Source organism: Leptonotus elevatus, chromosome 1 (genome assembly GCF_054856555.1).
Source record: "Leptonotus elevatus isolate MCC_2025b chromosome 1, RoL_Lele_1.0, whole genome shotgun sequence".
NCBI lineage: Eukaryota > Metazoa > Chordata > Actinopteri > Syngnathiformes > Syngnathidae > Leptonotus > Leptonotus elevatus.
Genome location: NC_141239.1, coordinates 28,927,122 through 28,945,637, shown reverse-complemented (window position 1 = coordinate 28,945,637; position 18,516 = coordinate 28,927,122). Strand labels below are relative to the sequence as shown.

Here is an 18,516-nt window from a genome sequence, read left to right as displayed (position 1 = left end):
AACTCCTGTACTTAGTAAGGCTACTAGAGCGTCTGAACTTTATCTGAGATTAATCAGAGGCTCTTGAAATGGAGGCAGGTGTGTTCAGACTTCTATTTGACATGTGAGCGAATGTAAGTGGTTAACCTGAACGCATCCTCCGAAATACTGCTGTTTATTTTTACGTAACCACTAGAAAATATGATTTTCCAATTGAGTTGTCCAGCTTATAGGTCACATTTAATGGTGGGAAACGTTTTAAACTAATTTCTTAGCGGCATCTTTTTGTCGCACAGAAACCTGATATTTTATGTCCACTTATAATTAGCCATCAAAATGATGCACATTCATAAACTTAAGCTGTTATTAAAGAGTCTACTTCCAAAAATAAATTGTGGTTGTGGTCAACCATTTTTGTTCTTTGAAAGCAGCTGACAATTTCCCGTTTCAACAACTGATCTGTTATATAATATATGTATATGTACAGATCAGTGGTTTCAACGCACGAGAAGCGGACTGTCGACACCACGCGACCTGACATGAAAGGATTTCCACGTTTTCAAATTACTTGAACGCAGCACGGCGAATACGCTTGCTTGTGATTGGTTGCTGACCAAGAAGCGGAAAATCTGTGTACAAGTTCGAGCCGCTCATTGTTCGATTCATCCACGACCCGACTTGACAACTGTCTTCTCGCTCCTTTTTACGGCAAGGAAGTCATTTTGGAAGATTTGTTGAATGGAAATCTTGACTGATTTACACCAAACTTCCTTCTGTTTGGCTCTGCGCTCCATTTTTGTGCGGCTCGAGGGGCAAACGCTCACTGAAGACCAACAAGTAGGCGGCGACGGTGGCTAGTAAGTTCTCCACTACATCACATTACAAGACCGGTTACTGGAGTACGCTTGATGGTCAAGTTATTCTCTTGTTTTCATGATGATTATAAGGAATGTTAGCACAAAGATAAAATGTGTGCGTGCGTGTTTCTAGGTTGTGTGGGTCCCAGTTGAGCGTGGAGGATGAAGGTCCGTGTAACATCGCTGTCATTACGTCACTTCCTGGACAGGTAACCCTCAAGTGCGCGCTCGCGTGTATATATTGGCAGGCATGCTAGCTAGCTAGCAAGCGTAGCGTCTAATGCAAGGGTGGGCACACTCGATCTTGGATGTTTCAATGCAAGGATTATAGTCATATTTATCAAGGTGGAAACTATTTACATGGAGGAAGATATTTTGTCAGGATGCAAAGGTAAAATATTCATCTTCACATTCTCCGAAAATCACAAAACTCTAATGGGTATGTGAGATGACAGACACGTGATGGTTGATTGCGCATCATAACGCGACACTGCTTGCAGGTGCTCTATTTCCCGGACCGCTGGTGGCACGCCACGCTAAATTTCCACATTCCTGGGATGACCCCCTCACACTCAACTGCCGACCCCTCCCTTCTCTTGACTTTTTGTTCATTTTATTGGTCCAGCTTTCATGTCACCCCGCCTACAAGATTAAACAAAAATAGATTTTCATCCTCATTGCCTTCATTTTTAAAATGGGTAAATGTGTACTGCTTGTGTCCAATTTCACAAGGCTGGGTCCTCCGAAGGCCGAATTTGCCGGCTGCATGACATCACTCCCGGCCTTGTAAATTTGGACACACAGCTAGTGTGTGAAGGAAGGCGCCCAAACTTTGGTACAATATAGACTTTTATTAGTTCACTCAATAAGAAATGAAAGTCAATGACAACTCAAGTTGAACATGTCAACAGAGAAAGTTTGTTCTCCCAACAGCTGCCACAGCTCACCAAAATAAAAGCCCCAGAAGGAAGCTTAGCTGGGTGTTAGGACCGGAAGTGGGCGGGTCCAAACGCTCCAACACAACCTCCTGTTGGCGAGCAGCGGCCCAAAAAAAAAAAAAAAGTCAATGTTCTTTGCCGCATATAAAACAGCCCAAAAAGACAGCGTGAAAAAGGGTCAAAGTTCAGAGTCCGAAGTGAGTCCAAGGTGTTCAAAGCAAAGTGAAAGACACGTGCTAGGGGAATGTTTCAGATGATTTAGTTTTTTTGTTCTTTTTCTGTCAGAATGGAAAAATAGAAGCTTTAACAAATGTCTTCAATTCTCAAGCAAAATTGTTTCGAGTGACCCAAAATCCAAACAAGTGCAGCCGTTTTCTTTGGCACTCACCCCTCAAGTGCTTTTATTGTGAAAATACTTGGTGCCGAGTCCGTTATGGGTCTACGGATGGGGGGGTTGGGGGGTATGGAGGCTGAGGGGCTCTGTTGTCTGTACGTGGCGCTCTTGTGCTCAATTGCCAAAGCAACAAAAAGTTTGATTTTAGGCCCTCCCCCATTGGCAGGGTCGTCACGGCAATGCAACTGGGAGGCTGGGCATGACGTGGGCGGGGCTTTTATTTAAGGGAGAAGTCGGAGTTGTCCACAGGCTGTCAAGGGGGGGGCAAGAGGAGGAGGAAAGGAGGGGCCCGGCAGACCGCAAGGTGGTGATGTCATCATCTCTCATACACAGACACTCGTCGTCGTCGTCATCATCATCATCATCTCACGTCAATCAAGTTGAGGTGTCGCCAGGCAGACGACGTCATCCATTTTGTCCTCAACGTCCATTCAGACGTCCAATGCACACGTGCCGCTAACCCATCACGCCAAACGCATCTAACACACACAAACAAACATTTAGTGAACAAGTACGAGGAACTGCAACTAACAATTTTAATGTGTCCATTTTGATTGCGATTGGGGACTTTAATTTCTATGGCTTTGTTCAAAAACAGGACATTATTTCAAATTGACAGTGCAGAAATTTGTCTTATGGTTCGGGCCCATCAGAAAATGGGCACAACATTTTTTATTTCAGTGTACTGCAAGTGTATGAAATCACAATCAGATCTCATTTATGAGATGTGCATGGCTAGTGCAACACCATGGTAGTACTGTTGCACACTGGACTTTATTTTAATTTTTTTAACTATGAGGTACAATCAGTGTTAAGGTCACAATGAGTTGACATTACGAGTGATTTCTGTAACAAAATGATGGATGAACTTTTACTGACCAGGCCTGGCTCTTGAGCTTGCGTAGCTCCTTGGTGGCCCAGGTGGCCAACATTTTGGTCCGGCTGGTTTTGGAGCGCCGTCCTTCCGTCAGTAGGTCGTTGATGAGCGGCCGAGTTTCCACCAGCTTCATCACATCTTTGCCAAATGCCGTGCACAGGTCGCTGATGCGCACACACATTTGGGCCACATTTTCTCAAAGTTGCCGAGCAAGCGAGTAGAAGAAGAGGAAGCGCACGTGTGCTTGTGAACATCTTACCCGATGAGTCCGGCAGCGTTGGCCACGACCACGTCAGAGTGGTCGTCATCCTCGGCGATGTGATGGATGAAGGACAGGATGAACTCCACGCGAGGCTGCACCAGCATCACATCCGCTGGTGCCACAACACAAGATCATTTTCACTCAATATATGCAATCTTGAAATAGCGGCCCTCGTCCGGGAACGAGAAACTGATTTAGATTTTTTTTGTTCCCTACTCCCTCATCACTACAAAGGCATTTTGATATAATATAGTTATATAATCCCCTCCCCCAGCAAAATGACAGTTTTGTCGGGTCCCGCAAAACCAGCAAGCCGTGTGTTTTGGCGCCAGGCCGGCAGCTTTCTGGGTGAAAAAGGCCCAAACTTCTCTGTGATGTCATTAAAGCTTCCTGTTGGACTGCAGACAGAAAGCGGAACTGACATCACGCGTGGGATGGGCGGAGCACTTACGGTGGACGTTCTCCTGGTCGCCCTTGAGCCCCTGAATGATGCCGGTGTACGCCTCCAGACAGCCCTCGCGGAGCCCGTTCAGGTAGTCCACCATGTCGTAGTCAGTCTGACACACACACGCAGTTTTCGTTAACCCTTCATGTCAAACACGTTGCAATGCTCTGCCGAAGGGCACCACCGAGATGAATTGTTCCCATATTTGACAGAATCAAATTATAACAATGACTAAGAAATATACAAGAACTTTTTCTTTTTTTTGCTTCAAGCGTTACAGATTACAACCAGAACATTTGACTGGATTATTAATACTTTGCCTTTTTGTATTTGTTTTACAACAGAGGAAAAAAATAAATAATACAAAGCAGCAAAAAAAAAAAAAAAAAAAAAAAAAAAAAAACATTAAGTGACAATCTGTAGATTGAAGCTGTAAAAACATGTTGATACCCTTTTAAGGTTCCATCGCATTTCTTTGCTATCTCTTTGCGCGCCCTGCATCACGGCGCAGCGCTGGAACGCGACGGGCAACTCACCTTATCCACTTGAGCCTGCGACGCCTGCTGCAGCGTGTCCAGTACGATCTCCAGGTACTTCTTGAACTCTCCTCCGATGGCCATGGCGATGTCGCCGAACACCGACAGAATTTGCGGCTTCACCGACCGATGGACATTCTCGTTCTGCATGTGCGTAAAAACACATCAAGACAAGGTGGGGCGAGGGGAGAGGAGGCGGGGAATTGTCGGGGCTTCGCCACTCACCCCCAGATTCTCCAGGAGGAGCTGCATGATCTCGTCGCAGTAGATGAGGACGTTGGATGACAGTGCTCGGCACAGGTCGCTCACCAACCCCACGGTGGCCAGGCACACCTTCAACAAAACATTCCTCAATCCAAAGTGCAGCTGGCAAAGCTTGCTCTCAATACACAGACTGGTAGCGAGAAGACAATTTGCTCCGTTGACGTTATAATCCAATTACTTTACAGACAACTAAAGAGTTCAAACATAAAAGCTGACTGGCAGCATTTTGACACCTACCAGCATCCTGCCTATCACACATGGTTCAAACTATTTGGACATAATGGTCACTACTTTTAGTCAGAAGTGTTGTGAAAAAAACAAACACTTTTTCCAAACTCAAACATCTGACCAAATTAATATCCTATCAAAACATTGTCTTTGCTGCATAATAAAATCTATTCTAAGAACATTTCTGTATTTGACATTAAATCTGACATTTTGTTTACCGTTTTATAATGTTACTTACTTATGTCAATTCAAAAATCTGAAGATTTTGGACAATAGACGGCTCACAAAAGGTTGACACGTTTGTGGTACAGTTGCAGCACACCCAAATGCCCTCATTCATTCAAACAAAGCAATCCTACCTGATACTCCGCGTAATTCTTGAGGCCAATGGTGAGAAAAGGCTTGAAGGCCTCCATGTACTTCTGGAATTCTGGTCCGAGAACTGGAAGACCAAATGACAAATTAATCTAAAGTCAGAAGAAACAAGTCGTGTTGCGCTGACCGGCATTACCTTCAACAAGGGTGGAGACGGCCATGAGCGCCTCCTGCTGCACGCCTCCGGAACCGGCCGTGCTCTGAAACATCCGGAGCAGTGAGGCCATCACCACATCCGAGATCTGTAGCGCGTCCTGATGTTGCACCTTCCGCAAAACATTCTGGAAAATGGGCACGCCAAAGCGTTAGGTGGCGGCGGCGGGCGCGAAGATGAACAATTGCTCACCTGGAGTGTGGCACACAGCAGTGACTGAAGGTCATTGAACTGGAGTCTGTCTGAGGTGCTCTGGATGTGAGACTGTGGACACAGGAAGTTGCATCATCATCATCATCGTCATCATCATCATCATCATCATCATGCAGGACTTAATTTGATGTCAGTCTAATTAGAATCACGTATTCACCAAGAACATTGAACAGTACTTATTGTCGTAGCACTTTCAAATGCCTTACAATAAAACATTAATAAAAAAAAAAATCCATACTTGCATAGGAATCCAAATAGCTCACTAAAAATGCAAAAAGGAATTCTTACCTCCATCTGTAAGACCTGCTGCAGCCTCTCCATGATGACCAAGGTGGTCTTCTGCACGGCAGGGTAACAGTCCTTGGCGCTGTTCTTCACAATCTCCATCAATGCCTCGTAGGCGGCGGAGCGCAGGTTGTTCTGATGGCCGTCGGGTCTGCGCAACGAGCAACAGCAACATGACGCCATTTGACTAAAAGCGAGACTCATGCGATCCGCCGAACCCAGGGCTTCTCGAGCCAGAAACCCTTTATAAGAGCTAGAAATGTCCAATCTATGCAGCGATGTCCCATTTATGTGACCTCAAAATCATTACCGCTTTTAATTGGCCCAAAGCTAAGGTAGGGAGGAAGAGTTACATCATTTCTTTTAACGGTGGTGTATCTCTCCAATAAAAGATGATTCGATACTAGCGGTGCAACGGATCATCATTGATCCGTGGTCGGTTCGGATCAGGTTCAGGTCATGGACGATCCATGGATTGGTTGGTGGGAGAAAAACAACAACAAAGTGCGCATTCACAGTGGATACCACATTCAGACGTGTCAAGGAAGCTGAAACACTCAATTTAAATTTCATTGTTCAAAATAAAGTTTGCCAAATAATACATAGACTGCAATGCAAATAGCCTTAGTAGACTTTTACTTTAAAGTTGGCCGACGTCGTGGCGTGATGGCTAACTTGACTTTCTTTTTAGACACTCAGAATTATTATTATTATTTATTTTTTATTTTTTTAATCGTAGATTGACATTAAAGTTGCGATTATCAACAAAACTACCCCGAACTTATATCCAAACGCTAATTTAGGACGCTAAGAAACCACTAATTAATTACGCCATCATTGTATGATATGGCAGAAGTCTCCAACGTACGTGGCTAGCAGCTAGCTGTTATGTTAGCATTACCAACGGGTGCCTGGCTAGTAGCAGTAAATGAGTTTGACAGCTGGTACCTGGCTTTAATTATTTTTCAATATTGTGGATGAAGGCTACTTTGCAATTCACTCTCCATGTTTAAAGGAAGGGAATGTGCCTCAAATTGTACTACTGAGGTATTTTCATTATTTAAAAAAAAAAGATTAATAGAACAGTCTTCATTTATTTTATAAAATACTTTTGTTCATTTAAAAAAGAAAAACATTCAACTCAAAATGTCAAGGAACACAAATAAAATAAAAATGTTTCTGCCTCATATTGCACTTAAAGTTGTGTTCCTAAATGGCTCTATTAGACATTTTGAATTGATTTTTTAAAATGTATTTAATGAGGGAAATCATTTTACAAAATTAACGAAGACAAAGTACTATTTATCTTCTTTTTTGTGTGTGGCTGATCTGAAAAACGATCCGATCCGTGACTCAAACCAGTCGCCCGATCCGTGACTTTTGTGATCCGTTGCACCCCTATTCTGATACGTATTTTGCCATACATGGGGTGTGATATGATTCAAGGAGGGGTGTATTCAGTGGGATTCAGATTTTATTTAATATGGTACGTCTTGGTTGGCAAGGGTATGACGCGATGTTGTGTCATCTGACATAATGACGTTATCAGTAAGTTACGTCAGAAGATCTCCAATAAAAGACATTTCAATACGTATCTCGATTATAGAGTGAAAGGATTTGATTCCCTTCAAAAAACTTCCAAACTGATTTTCTGATTCAAATGTTTTTTGTTACAGCCCTAGTTTGTTTTCTTGGTGCATCCATCAGTCCCCAAACGCAGAAATGATCTTTTCTAAATGATACATACTAATTTTGAGCAAATGGCTTTTGAGAAGCAGTGCAGTGGGCCCAAGACTGACCTGTCTGTCGTCTCCAGCAGCTTCTGGACGATGAGCTCAAAAGAGGACGACAGGCAGTACGTGCTGGGCTCCTCCTGATCCTCGGCCGCCTCCGTGGCCTCGTACGCTGCCTCCGCCAGAGACGAGAAGGCCTGAGGGTATGAGTGCAGGCCACGTGTCAGCTTCTCAACACGGCACGCAACAACAGCCCGTCGGATCGCCGCGCCCCCGCCCGCTTACCCAGCACACGTTGTTGGCGACCCGCGGCTCAGCGCCCAGGCCCTCGATCAGGCACTGCAGCAGCGGCGTCAGGTAGACTTCATTGATGACTGCCTCGGGCAGAAGCTCGCAGATGCGACCCACCGTCCACGCAGTGGTGTCCCTCACCACCACGCCCGGGTCCTTCATCAGCTCAATCAACATCGGCATCGCCTGAGCGAAACAAAATCAAACTCTCACAGCCAGCCAACCTCTATTTCTCGACAGTTCATCGTGGCTCAATAAAGGTTGGCATGCGGCTCTTTGACCCACCTGGATGACGAGTGGTTTGAGCTGGTTGGGCTCGGGTCCTTCCAGGATGGAGCCAAAGGCCATGACGGAGGCGTCGCGATAGCGCCAGTCGGGGTGTTTGATGTGCTCTTTGATGAAGGGCAGGATGTGTGGCACCACGTCATCCTCGCAGCATGTGGACAGCAGCATCAGGCAAACGCCCGCCGCCTTGCACGGGTTCCAGTCGTCGTCGTCGTCATTCTCATCCTGAACGCCGCCGACAAACGTTAAGAAAGCGAGCCAGGTGGAAGGAGAAAGAAAGGAAAAACCGAAGGCCCAACATTACCTGCTTGATGAGGGTCTGCGTCAAGATGGGGACCAGGTACTGCAGCGCCCCCTTGGCGTAGAACTTACTGGTGTGTTCTGGGGGACGACCCTGCTCCGATGCCTGGTGAACAAAACCCAAGGACAACAGGGCATCCCGCGTTCACTCATTCACTCAATCCCTACTTTCTGATCACTAAAAAGGGATTTTAATGTAGTGGACTACATAGTTGACTGTGAACACAAAACAATTCAATATTATGTAGTGGACCAACAGTCAAATGAATGAACATAGGGTCCATTCAATTTTCTAGTGGCCATTGATTATTAACGCATTGTCAGGACACGCTCACAAACCTCAGACGCCTCAATAGCAAGGTCCATTTCCTCGTCACACACGTTGGACCAGAACTCGATGCCCTGCAGCGCCACCTCGTCGATCTCGCTCTTCATCGCCTCGATGGTGATCTGGGAAGACACACAGATCGAAGTTTGTTCACCGCAGACTTGCGCCACCAAGTTGCATGTATGTACCATTATGGACCACTGACATTGGTCACTAATTTGGCTTGCGGCCATTCTTACCGCAAACAGGGCTGGGCCCATGTAGGCCTCCATGTACTGATAGTACAAAGACATAATCTTGACCAAGTTCTGAAGGGCCGCCACCCGCACCTAAAGAGACGGATCACATTATCAGCTGCGTGTGGCTCGACGTGAAGTTTCAGTGGTCCCGAAGTTACTCACTCGTGTGTCCGGACACTGCGTGGCCTCACACACCACCTGCATGATGACATGTCTCTCCGTCTGCGTGACACACGGCCGAAGATGAGCAACTGAGCGGGCAACTTAGCGGTGGCAACTTAGTGGCAGCGCACCTCCTTGTCAAAGTTGGCTTTGGTGAACTCCAGGGAGTTGAGGAGCGCGTTGGTGGCGGCCAGTTTCACGTTGTTGCTGGGCTCTTCCTTCCTCATGCCTTGGATAATGGCCGTCAGGATCTGGTTGGCGTTTTCTTGAAGCTGCTCAGGATCCTGCGGACAAAAAAAAAAAGCCAGCGTCACACAAAGGCTCCAGTAAAAGTACTCATTCAACTCCTCCTACTGAAAACTTTTTTTTTTACTCAGCTCAACTCCATTTGCAACAAGGTGCTGTAAACAAATACTACTCCAATATGAAACAAATTGACAATTTAGAATGAAAATGAAGTATCAACAATAAATAAAAATTAGGACCACAGATGTCGACATTAATGGCCACCACGTGACTGTCAGGCCAACTTAGGTTAACCAATGGTGGCCCAAATGAGCCACCACTGTAAACTTCTACCGCTGTTAATCCATCTTACTGCCATTCCTGTTTTTTTCTAGCCTGGAAAGCAGACTCATCGCTGTAACCAGCAGATTGAGTCTGGTCACTGTCGGCATCAAGCGCATTTCTGATGAGGGGAAAACCTTACCAGACAGTGAAAAGATCAAATCAGCAAAGAGCAGACGTGGCGTCATAAAAGCGGGAAATGTGTGGAAGAGTAGTAAACACACGGATGTACATATGAAATATAAAATATTCGTATGCAAGTCTGTGAGTAAACAGTAGCGGTGAGCGGATACAGAGTCAATTCAACATGGCTACTCAAAGAGAGACAATAGTGAACGACTTATCTTGCTGTTGCGGTAAAAACTTATTTGTGGTGTCATAAGTGGCTTATTTTTTTATACGACATCTTTGACATCTCTTTCCATAGCCAGTGTGTCTAGTGATTAAAATACAAACAATGTGTACTGTTATGTATATTTATTTTAAAAAATAGTCACACGCACTCGACCAGCTTTTCCTTTCTTAGCGTTGCCGCTTTTTCTTTCTTCCCTGTTCTCTACATGCACTCTCAGCACTTTAGTACCATTACAAAATAAAAGCATTTGAGTTTTGAATTAACAAAACATTACAGTGACAAGCTAGGCAAACACATCTTCATAATTTGAACAAATTTCTCTACGACAAGAAAAAAAGATTTGAGAGGATATAAAGAGGGCTTGAGAGAGTGTGGTAAGAGGCTTTGCAATGTTTTGCAACACTGAAGGAAGCCTATCAAAAAACGCAACACTCGCTACATGCGCGCACACTTGCAAGCCTGCAGCGCTCGGTGAGATACAGGCTTCAGCACAATAAAAACTTCTGCAAGTCTCTGGCCAACATTTTTCAGACTGGATTCGGGTTTGAATTTCCCGCCCATGTCTGTGGATGTGACCGCATGTGTGCATTGTGTATGTGAAGAAGGGTGTTCATTTCATGGCCACAGGTGGCAGTAGTCATTTAAAATTCAATTTTCTGTGTTCAGCAGCTTTAATGCTGAATGAAGCAGCAAAGTGTAATGCTCTTATTCTGTTTTAAATTTAGGGATTCTAAGTCAAAAGAAACAAAGAGTCAAGTGGCGATACTTGTATTTGCTGATGGCTGCTGATTGCAGGCGGCCACTCACAATGTCCTGGCAGATGTAGCCGATGGCCTCTAGGGTGGACTCCTTCATATGCTCGGTGCTGGACGGGCCCGTCACGTTTGTCACCAGCTGTGGGATGAGTTCGGGCCATTGGTGGACCGGGATCTCAGCGCAGGCGATGCCAGCCACGCACTGCGACGCCGAACTGGGCCGGTACGTCTCGGTGCCCAACGTCTGCAGAACCTGAGAGGCGCGGACAAGGGAAGACATTTGAGGTGTATGGCCTTCAACGGTGAATGCTTATTCTTTGTGTTGAGGGACCCCCAAAAGTGGGGGAAGAGGGTCACCACCCTCCTGCGCTTCCCCCATGCCGTTTCACAGTTGGACCATTTGGCTGTATAAACCCATCTTGATCTCATCCATTTACATTGAAATTAGAACCATCTTTAGTTGCCAATTATTTTGAAGACACATACGGAATTTGTGTAAGATTAGGTAGCCACTCTAGTGCCACAGCACACAAGCCACTAGAACAAAATAGATATTTAGGACCTCAACTCAGAAGTACAGAGAGTATTCAGTATTGCCGCAATACTGGGTCACAAAGTAAGGTGGCCCAGGTGTGCAGTAACACTGATGCGTCTACTCTTTAGGGAGCATCAAAGGCCTTGAAAGCTCTACTTGGATCAAAGACTAAAAACTGTGCCAGTTGCTTTGTCTTCAGGTATTCTCTCAATTTTCCTGGCATAAGCCCACCCTCCCCGACAACTTACATAGTTTTTGATCTGGCAGCGTGCGTTTGCGTCCACGGCCAGCCATCTTTGCTGGTACTGAGCTTTGACGTCCGGGTCTTTGGAGGTCAGAGAGTTCTTCACCTGCAGTCCTGCTGCCACACGCGCCACCTGCGTGTTGCCTGGGTTGGCCAACACTTTGGCCAACTCCACCAAGAAGGTTGGCTGGCGAAACAGAAAGTCAAAAATTATCTACTTCAGCTGTCATTGATCATTAAGGCTGCTTCTGGAAACACGCATGAAATGACAGCTGCAACATGCAATGGATGCATTGTGGCTTCATGACAATCATCAAAATTACAAACTACTACCGTCATTTGATAAACTGCGCGGATTCCGATGTTAACTTTTTGTCATTTGCCGAGTACACTAAACAATAAATGGTAAAAGGACTGCTTTTTATATATTGCTTTATCAACACCATATAGTCCCCAAAAGCGCTTTACAAAGCCTCACATTCACCCAATCTCTGCCAGGTCTACTGGATGCATATCAGGGTTCAGTGTCTTGCTCAAGGACACTTCAACATGGTCACAAGGGCTGAAGCTCGAACCATGTACACTGTACATAGTGTATATTTGCAGTTTAGCCATCATACTATAGTTGTGATGGGTGATCAGTGATAACAACTAGGGCCAGGTGATAAATCAATATCAATATGTATTGTGATAGACACATGACCAATATCAATAGAAAATACATTCAATATAAGGTTAGATTGAAAGGGGACATTTTCTTTTTAATCAGGAAGTCCCCCCCCCCAAAAAAAACTGCAAGGCATTCTGTGAGATGCAGACAGGCTAGTGTATTGCCTAAGATTCGTGCCACAATTACAAGCAAGCAGGAGCACGCTTTGAATGCAAAAGCATGTTTCGAGCGCACAAGAACCCTTCTTGTGAGCATAGTCCACCGAGAGCTTGTCTGCATGAATGCATGGTCATGGTGGTAGAGCAGTAGTTCCCCTTCTACGACGCACTACCTTCTGCGTTATTTGGCTCTGACAGGGACTTAGAATCTCACTGGAGTTAGGGGCTGGACGATAATGGAAAAAATAATTATCATTAGTTTGACCACGATTAATAAAAACAATTATAGATTTTAAAACGTAATATTGTTTCAACTACTAAAACTCAACTTAAAACAATGATCGTAGCCTTGCGCCCATTCATTCCTTCACATTGAACATTATTCAGTTTGTCAAGTGTAACTTTCTTTTTTTTTCACAACCGCAACATTGGGAAATTCACCTATCGCGGGTCGGCGTAGATGGTAACACCCGCGAAAAGTGAGGGATGGAACAATGTACTGTGTGTTCCTGTGCGTTGTAGCCTTTTGGGGGCAATGTGGTGCAATTCATGCATGGTGTACACACAATGAGAATAGAATAAAGTTGCAATTGAATTCTATAAAGAAACTCATTTTCACACATTGGGAAGAATTTGTGCCTTTCAGTAGTGCTGTCTTACATGTGGTTATGTATGCGTTTCCTCAGCCTGTGTGTGAATATTCATTATTTGAAGGAATATTACTCCTGAAGTCGATGCTATTTTTCCGTTTTTCCGCATTTAAATGACATCCTCAAGCATTATCATTCAAATGAAGGCGACTGTTTATTCACCGGATATGTCAGCGATTACGTTACTGGATGATGGCGCTGCCCAGGGTATGTCATTATTTTTATACTTAATTGGCTTTAAAAAAAAGCAGGGAATAAAATGCCAGCGATATTTGCACTTTCATTCGTTATACACGCTACCAAATCAAATACTGTAAAATGAGTTCTCAGTAGGGATGCTCCTATCCACTTTTTTCATTAACCATTCCAAACCGTTACTTTGGCTTCAGTATCTGCCATTACGATCCGATCCATACCAACGTAAAAAACTGATTTATGATTATGATTTTCATTCAATATTTTCAATGCATATATTGAATGTATATTGAATGAATGTAATCATTACTTAAATGATGGTACTTTTATTTTTTACCTTCAAGCAGTGTTAATGTTTCAACTGTGCATAATGTGGCCAGGGCTCGCCTGATTCCAAGCGCTTCGGTTTTCAAAATGAGTTTGATGTAGCCAAGACTCCTGCGCCACTTATACACACTGTCATGTCTGCATTATTGCAATATTGATAGGCTACATGCTTTTTTGCTCTTCAGTTTAAGAAAATAGACGATCAACAAATGGCACCTTTATGTACAAAATACTATTAGAACAGGCATAATTAATTACATTATTATTGTCTCGCCCGCCTCAGCAAACCCCGTCGCCGCTTACTACACGGCCGTCTTTTCCGGATGCTGCGAGGCAGGCCCCGATCGGGAGGCGGTGGACCTTCGCAACAGAAAAAGCAGAGGTCCCCGCTTGGCCAGTGGTGACACCAACCAGCCCTCACTCTCTCTCTTGCAGAGGTCCCCGCTTGGCCGGCGGTGAAACCAACCAGCCCTCGCTCTCTCTCGCGAAGGCCTCTGTGGATCAGGACCATTTTGACAGATACCAGATCCATTGTTTCCCCAAATATCTGGGCCGATACCCGATCCACGTATCGAATCTGAGCATCCCTAGTTTTCAGTGGTAAGTTGCTTTAATAGCACTTCATACATTTACTAAGCCATATTCACTTATCCCATTCAATCAAACAGTATTGAGTTGTCGAAACCACTGGCCATTGACAGCATAAAAATACCACAGAAGTAACTTACTTTAAGCACCAGGATGCCGCACAGTGTAGTAGGCCCAAAGGGAGAACCAAGGATGTTGTTTTGGCGCATTTTAAATCCATCTGCATTCAGTAGCTCAAGTAGCAAACAAACATTCCCTCCCTGGCGTCCTCTGGCAAACTCTCACTCCCAAACAAACATATGCTTGGAGCATGCGGTCACATGACTGAGTAAACTGAGCACACAGGCTGTCAAAGATGTTACAGAGGCAAACGCATGCATTTCCACAATGGCTCGGTAGCCACGTTACAACTAGCTTCGCCTCACTAACCCTAAACTAGTTCATCTCCAAGGTCCACCAGCATCCACATTCGCAAACTACTCCCTTTCGTCTGTTGCTGAGAAGGCGAGAGAGGCAACCAGTCCCCTTCATTCAGTGAGGCCAACAAGTAGACGTTAAAACAGTTAATTATTACTGTTGCTATGACGGTGTTTTACAGACAGATTACTTCCGGATTACACGGCATACGTCAGTACCGCCCTTGCGCATTTCCCACGCAAAGGGAGATAGATCACATTAAAATGTTCCACTGTGACAATATGAAATGAAACATGACGCGAATGGTAAAATTATGAATCAATGTTAGTTTACAACGGCCAACCCACTACTTGGAGTGTCCACCGATTCATGCACAGCCGCAGCACCTCACATCACCACAACAAAGGACTAGCTAGCTAGCTGTGTGTTCTTCATGACTTGCTGGTATTTTTTGCCCGCTATATTGCCACACAGCAGCTTCTTATGTTGTCAATAACCAGACTTCAGTAACTCATCCCCATGATCCTTCGACGACTTTGCTACAAAAGAGTAACAGGTGTTAAACCAGCAAAGCGCGTGATGCTCTTTGATTCACAGTGAGAAGCGAGAATAATATATTATGTATATAATATATATCTAGTAAACATCTAAACTACAACGGATTCTGAAGATTAGCATCGTTATCAGGTTTCTGCAGAGTTTGCTAATGAATCAACATCTAAATCCTGCAGAGCTCTGCAGGTTTCAGGAAACATGGTCTAAAAAAGCGAAAAAATTACATGTACCATGTATAATAGCCCCCACACCCCCCAATTTGGGCTCACGTATTTATTTTTACATTTACTTTTCATTGCATATGAATCATGTGATTCGACGGTAATCCAATTGCGATCAGTTTCCCCAACATTGCAATGTGATTAAAAAAATAATAATAATAATAATGTATATATATATACGCCACACATATGGAGTGGCATTGTAAATCGTTTATTTTACAACCAAACACAAAGTATGATTTCTCTAAACTCATGTCCTGGCTTTTCTTGTAAAACAGGATTTTTATTACGCAAAATAAATATATAACCCCGAAAACTAAAGGTGGAAACAAGCAGCATTTGTAAGTTCATCTTTTTTTTAACAGCGTATCCCCCATTTTTCATTAGTTTATTAGCCAAAAAAGACAAACAAAAAACGAATACCCCTGCTTGTTTGTGGTTTTATACAGGGAAAAAAATATTAGCGCATATGTTAATGATACCAAGACACTGGTATGTATACAATGTTTAGACCGGTGACGTCATGAGCCCACAATGCATTGCGTGACACTAATCTTTAAACTTTCATCAGGAACGAAAAACAAAACTTGACACGCGTGTTTATTCCTAATAACATGATAACCTAATAACCATAGTCTTTGCCATGTTGAGTAGTCACCGAGCAAGTGCTCCCACTTGTCTTAAGCGAGCCACGCCAAGTTTTGGGTGTAGCCGGGAGGTCCTAGTGCTAACACAAACGCTAATGCTAGCGGCGGGCGGGCTACGCGCACGCGCGTGCCCGCCCGCGCGCCTAACTCACCAGGTTCTCTATGGCCGCCTGCTCCAGAAACTTCTGCGCCGCCTCCAGCTCATTCCGATCTGCACACAAGCAATCAATGAATCCATGAAAACGCCTCTCAAACTGTGGAAATCACTAAGATTAAACATGGCGAGGCTCCAACGTGTGCGCTAGCCTGTAAGCACTCCAGCTTGTACGAGCCGGCCGGCGGCCCACTCGACGGAACTCAGACCAAAATAAAAGCTGAAAAGAAACCAATCAGACGTAGCTTTAACGACACATAAATTGACCAATATGTCGCTCGCCTGCCAAATGCTTGCAAAAAAAAATGTTGGCGGCTGAATGCTTAATGCTAACGGGCTAGCCGAGCAGCTAACGGCATGGGCAGGGGCGGAAGACACGAAGTCAAAAGAAAACACGTCCGCGCCAGAACTACATTCGACTTCTACAGAGACGCTCAACGCGTGTTCGCCGAGGCCTTACAGTGACCGAACGCCAAAGAACGGCGAGTCGAGTGAGCCGCCGTGAGGCCGTCCGTCGCGGTTAGCATGACGCTAACTAGCCGGCTGGCTAACTAACTAACTAGCTTGCAAACAGCCCCAAACTTTCACCGGTCGACCGGAGCCGCCCGGACAACGCAGGCCCCACGAAAGCCTCGGTACGGCCTATGTGAGCCGTCCACCAAGCCGGTCAATGCAGACTGGCACTCGCCTGGAGAGATGGTTTTCTCGAGGATTGTGATGAGCTCCATTCTGTCCGTCCGCCGGCGTCCGGCAGCCGCTCGCGCGCCAGTCGAGAGTTTGGCTTAGACTGACTCGTTCGTTCGTTCCGCTCGGTGATGGGGCGGAGGTTCCCCGGTTTGGTAAAAGCTTGCTTAAAGGTCGTGCTGCTGTTGCTGCTGCTGCTGGAAGTGGTGAGCTGAAGCCGCCTCGCCGCCGCCCGTTCTCATCGCTTGCTCGCTCGTGTTGCGTCGCGAGGGAAAGGCCGCGCGCTCCCGGCCGGCGGAAGGATATCGCACCTCTGGGCCGCGCGCGCTCCCGACCGGCGGAAGGATATGGCACCGCGGCCGATGCATTCAGGGACCGTCGGACTTCGTCAATGCCGCAGGGCGGAAACCCAACCAGTGCTCTTCTTCGGAGTCTCCGGAGGCTCGGCTGGATTCAGGACGGCTTGGATGTTTTATTCAACATATGTATTAATGAGGAAATTAATTCATCACGTCGGTTTTGTATCGACGTCAAAAGCGATCCAACAGCCGTAACAAGCTCCGGTGTAAGCGGGAGCACTGAACGCAACGGAGCGAACACGTGTGATCTAGTTGTCGGCGAAGGAGCGTGCTCGTGATGGTTGCTGTTTTTTAGTTTATTTACTTTTAGTTTACAAAATGACGGAGTTTGACTTTTCGTTTTGCTTGAAGGGTCGAGGGAAAATACGTGGTGACGTAATCGGTTCGTGACACAAGTGACTTTACTTTGAACAACGCGTACCGTCATCACTGTACGTCTGATGACCAAGTTGACGTCACAATTTTTTACTCGTGGGAATATTTGCAATTCTTCATATTCATAGATTGGGAAAGTTTGGGCAATGAATGTTCGAATATAACAATGATTGCTATAGCGCAATGCAATATAGAAGAGCACTTCCCAACATGTTAGCAGTCGCTCTTATTTTATTTGTGTTTTTGTGTGATGTCTGATGATTACAAGAAAAACAAACAAAACAGAAAGACAGGAGACATAATCTTGAAAGTTGGCCTAAATGAGGAGTCTGGAGTGACTGTGGGTGAGTTATGGCCGATAGAAGCTCTTTCTCTAATGAATGAATGTTAAGAGTGTGGGGATTGAAGAGCTTTGGAGGCTGTCATCATCACTACATGCGAGGGTTTTACAACACATTAATTGCTTTTTATTGGCATTGCACAGCTTTACTGTTTTCATCCTATAAGACGGGGGTAGGGAACCCTGAATACTCGAGAGCCACTGTTTGTCTGTTTTGATGTCTCCCTCCTCTAACACAACTGACTCAAATGATCAGCTAATCATGTTCTGTAGAAGCCTGATAACGATCCTGTTCATCAAATCAGATGTGTTGTTGGAGGGAGACATCGAAAACACTGCATGACAGTCTCTCTCGGACCAGGGTTTTCTACTCCTGCAATAAGACTTTCAATCTTGTCAACAGTTTTTGGCATGTGTTCCCTAACCCTAGTAAGAGTTATGTTCTTGTTTTTAGCAGTTTTTTTTTTTAATCATGCTTACCATTTGCATGTTGCATGTTCTTTAACGTGTTCTGATTTTTTTTTTTTAAGTGTGTATTTGTTTAGTTGAGTATTGGCATTTAGCTGCCGTCGGGC

General features: G+C 45.0%; 1 protein-coding gene, 1 long non-coding RNA gene and 1 other non-coding gene across 3 annotated transcripts; 1 reads left to right on the top strand and 2 right to left on the bottom strand.

The window, feature by feature from the left end:
• Positions 1 to 613: 613 nt before the first annotated feature.
• LOC147181534 (uncharacterized) lies at positions 614 to 1,507 on the top strand. Its single transcript, XR_015096517.1, has 3 exons — positions 614 to 836; positions 970 to 1,045; positions 1,337 to 1,507. It is a non-coding gene; the product is annotated as an uncharacterized LOC147181534 (long non-coding RNA).
• A 160-nt stretch (positions 1,508 to 1,667) lies between these two features.
• On the bottom strand, positions 1,668 to 17,213 carry kpnb1 (karyopherin (importin) beta 1). Its single transcript, XM_086089671.1, has 22 exons — positions 16,872 to 17,213; positions 16,182 to 16,240; positions 11,606 to 11,788; positions 10,875 to 11,075; positions 9,277 to 9,429; positions 9,146 to 9,205; positions 8,984 to 9,073; positions 8,756 to 8,866; positions 8,421 to 8,522; positions 8,117 to 8,341; positions 7,826 to 8,017; positions 7,607 to 7,737; positions 5,811 to 5,958; positions 5,502 to 5,573; positions 5,292 to 5,436; positions 5,140 to 5,222; positions 4,514 to 4,621; positions 4,289 to 4,432; positions 3,759 to 3,864; positions 3,305 to 3,419; positions 3,048 to 3,209; positions 1,668 to 2,647 (listed from the first exon to the last, which is right to left on the bottom strand). Coding segments are annotated over exons 1-22 (2,631 nt in total). The 5' UTR covers positions 16,912 to 17,213; the 3' UTR covers positions 1,668 to 2,646.
• Positions 3,593 to 3,733, bottom strand: LOC147181533 (small nucleolar RNA SNORA79). The gene has a single exon (XR_015093565.1). It is a non-coding gene; the product is annotated as a small nucleolar RNA SNORA79 (small nucleolar RNA).
• Positions 17,214 to 18,516: the final 1,303 nt, after the last annotated feature.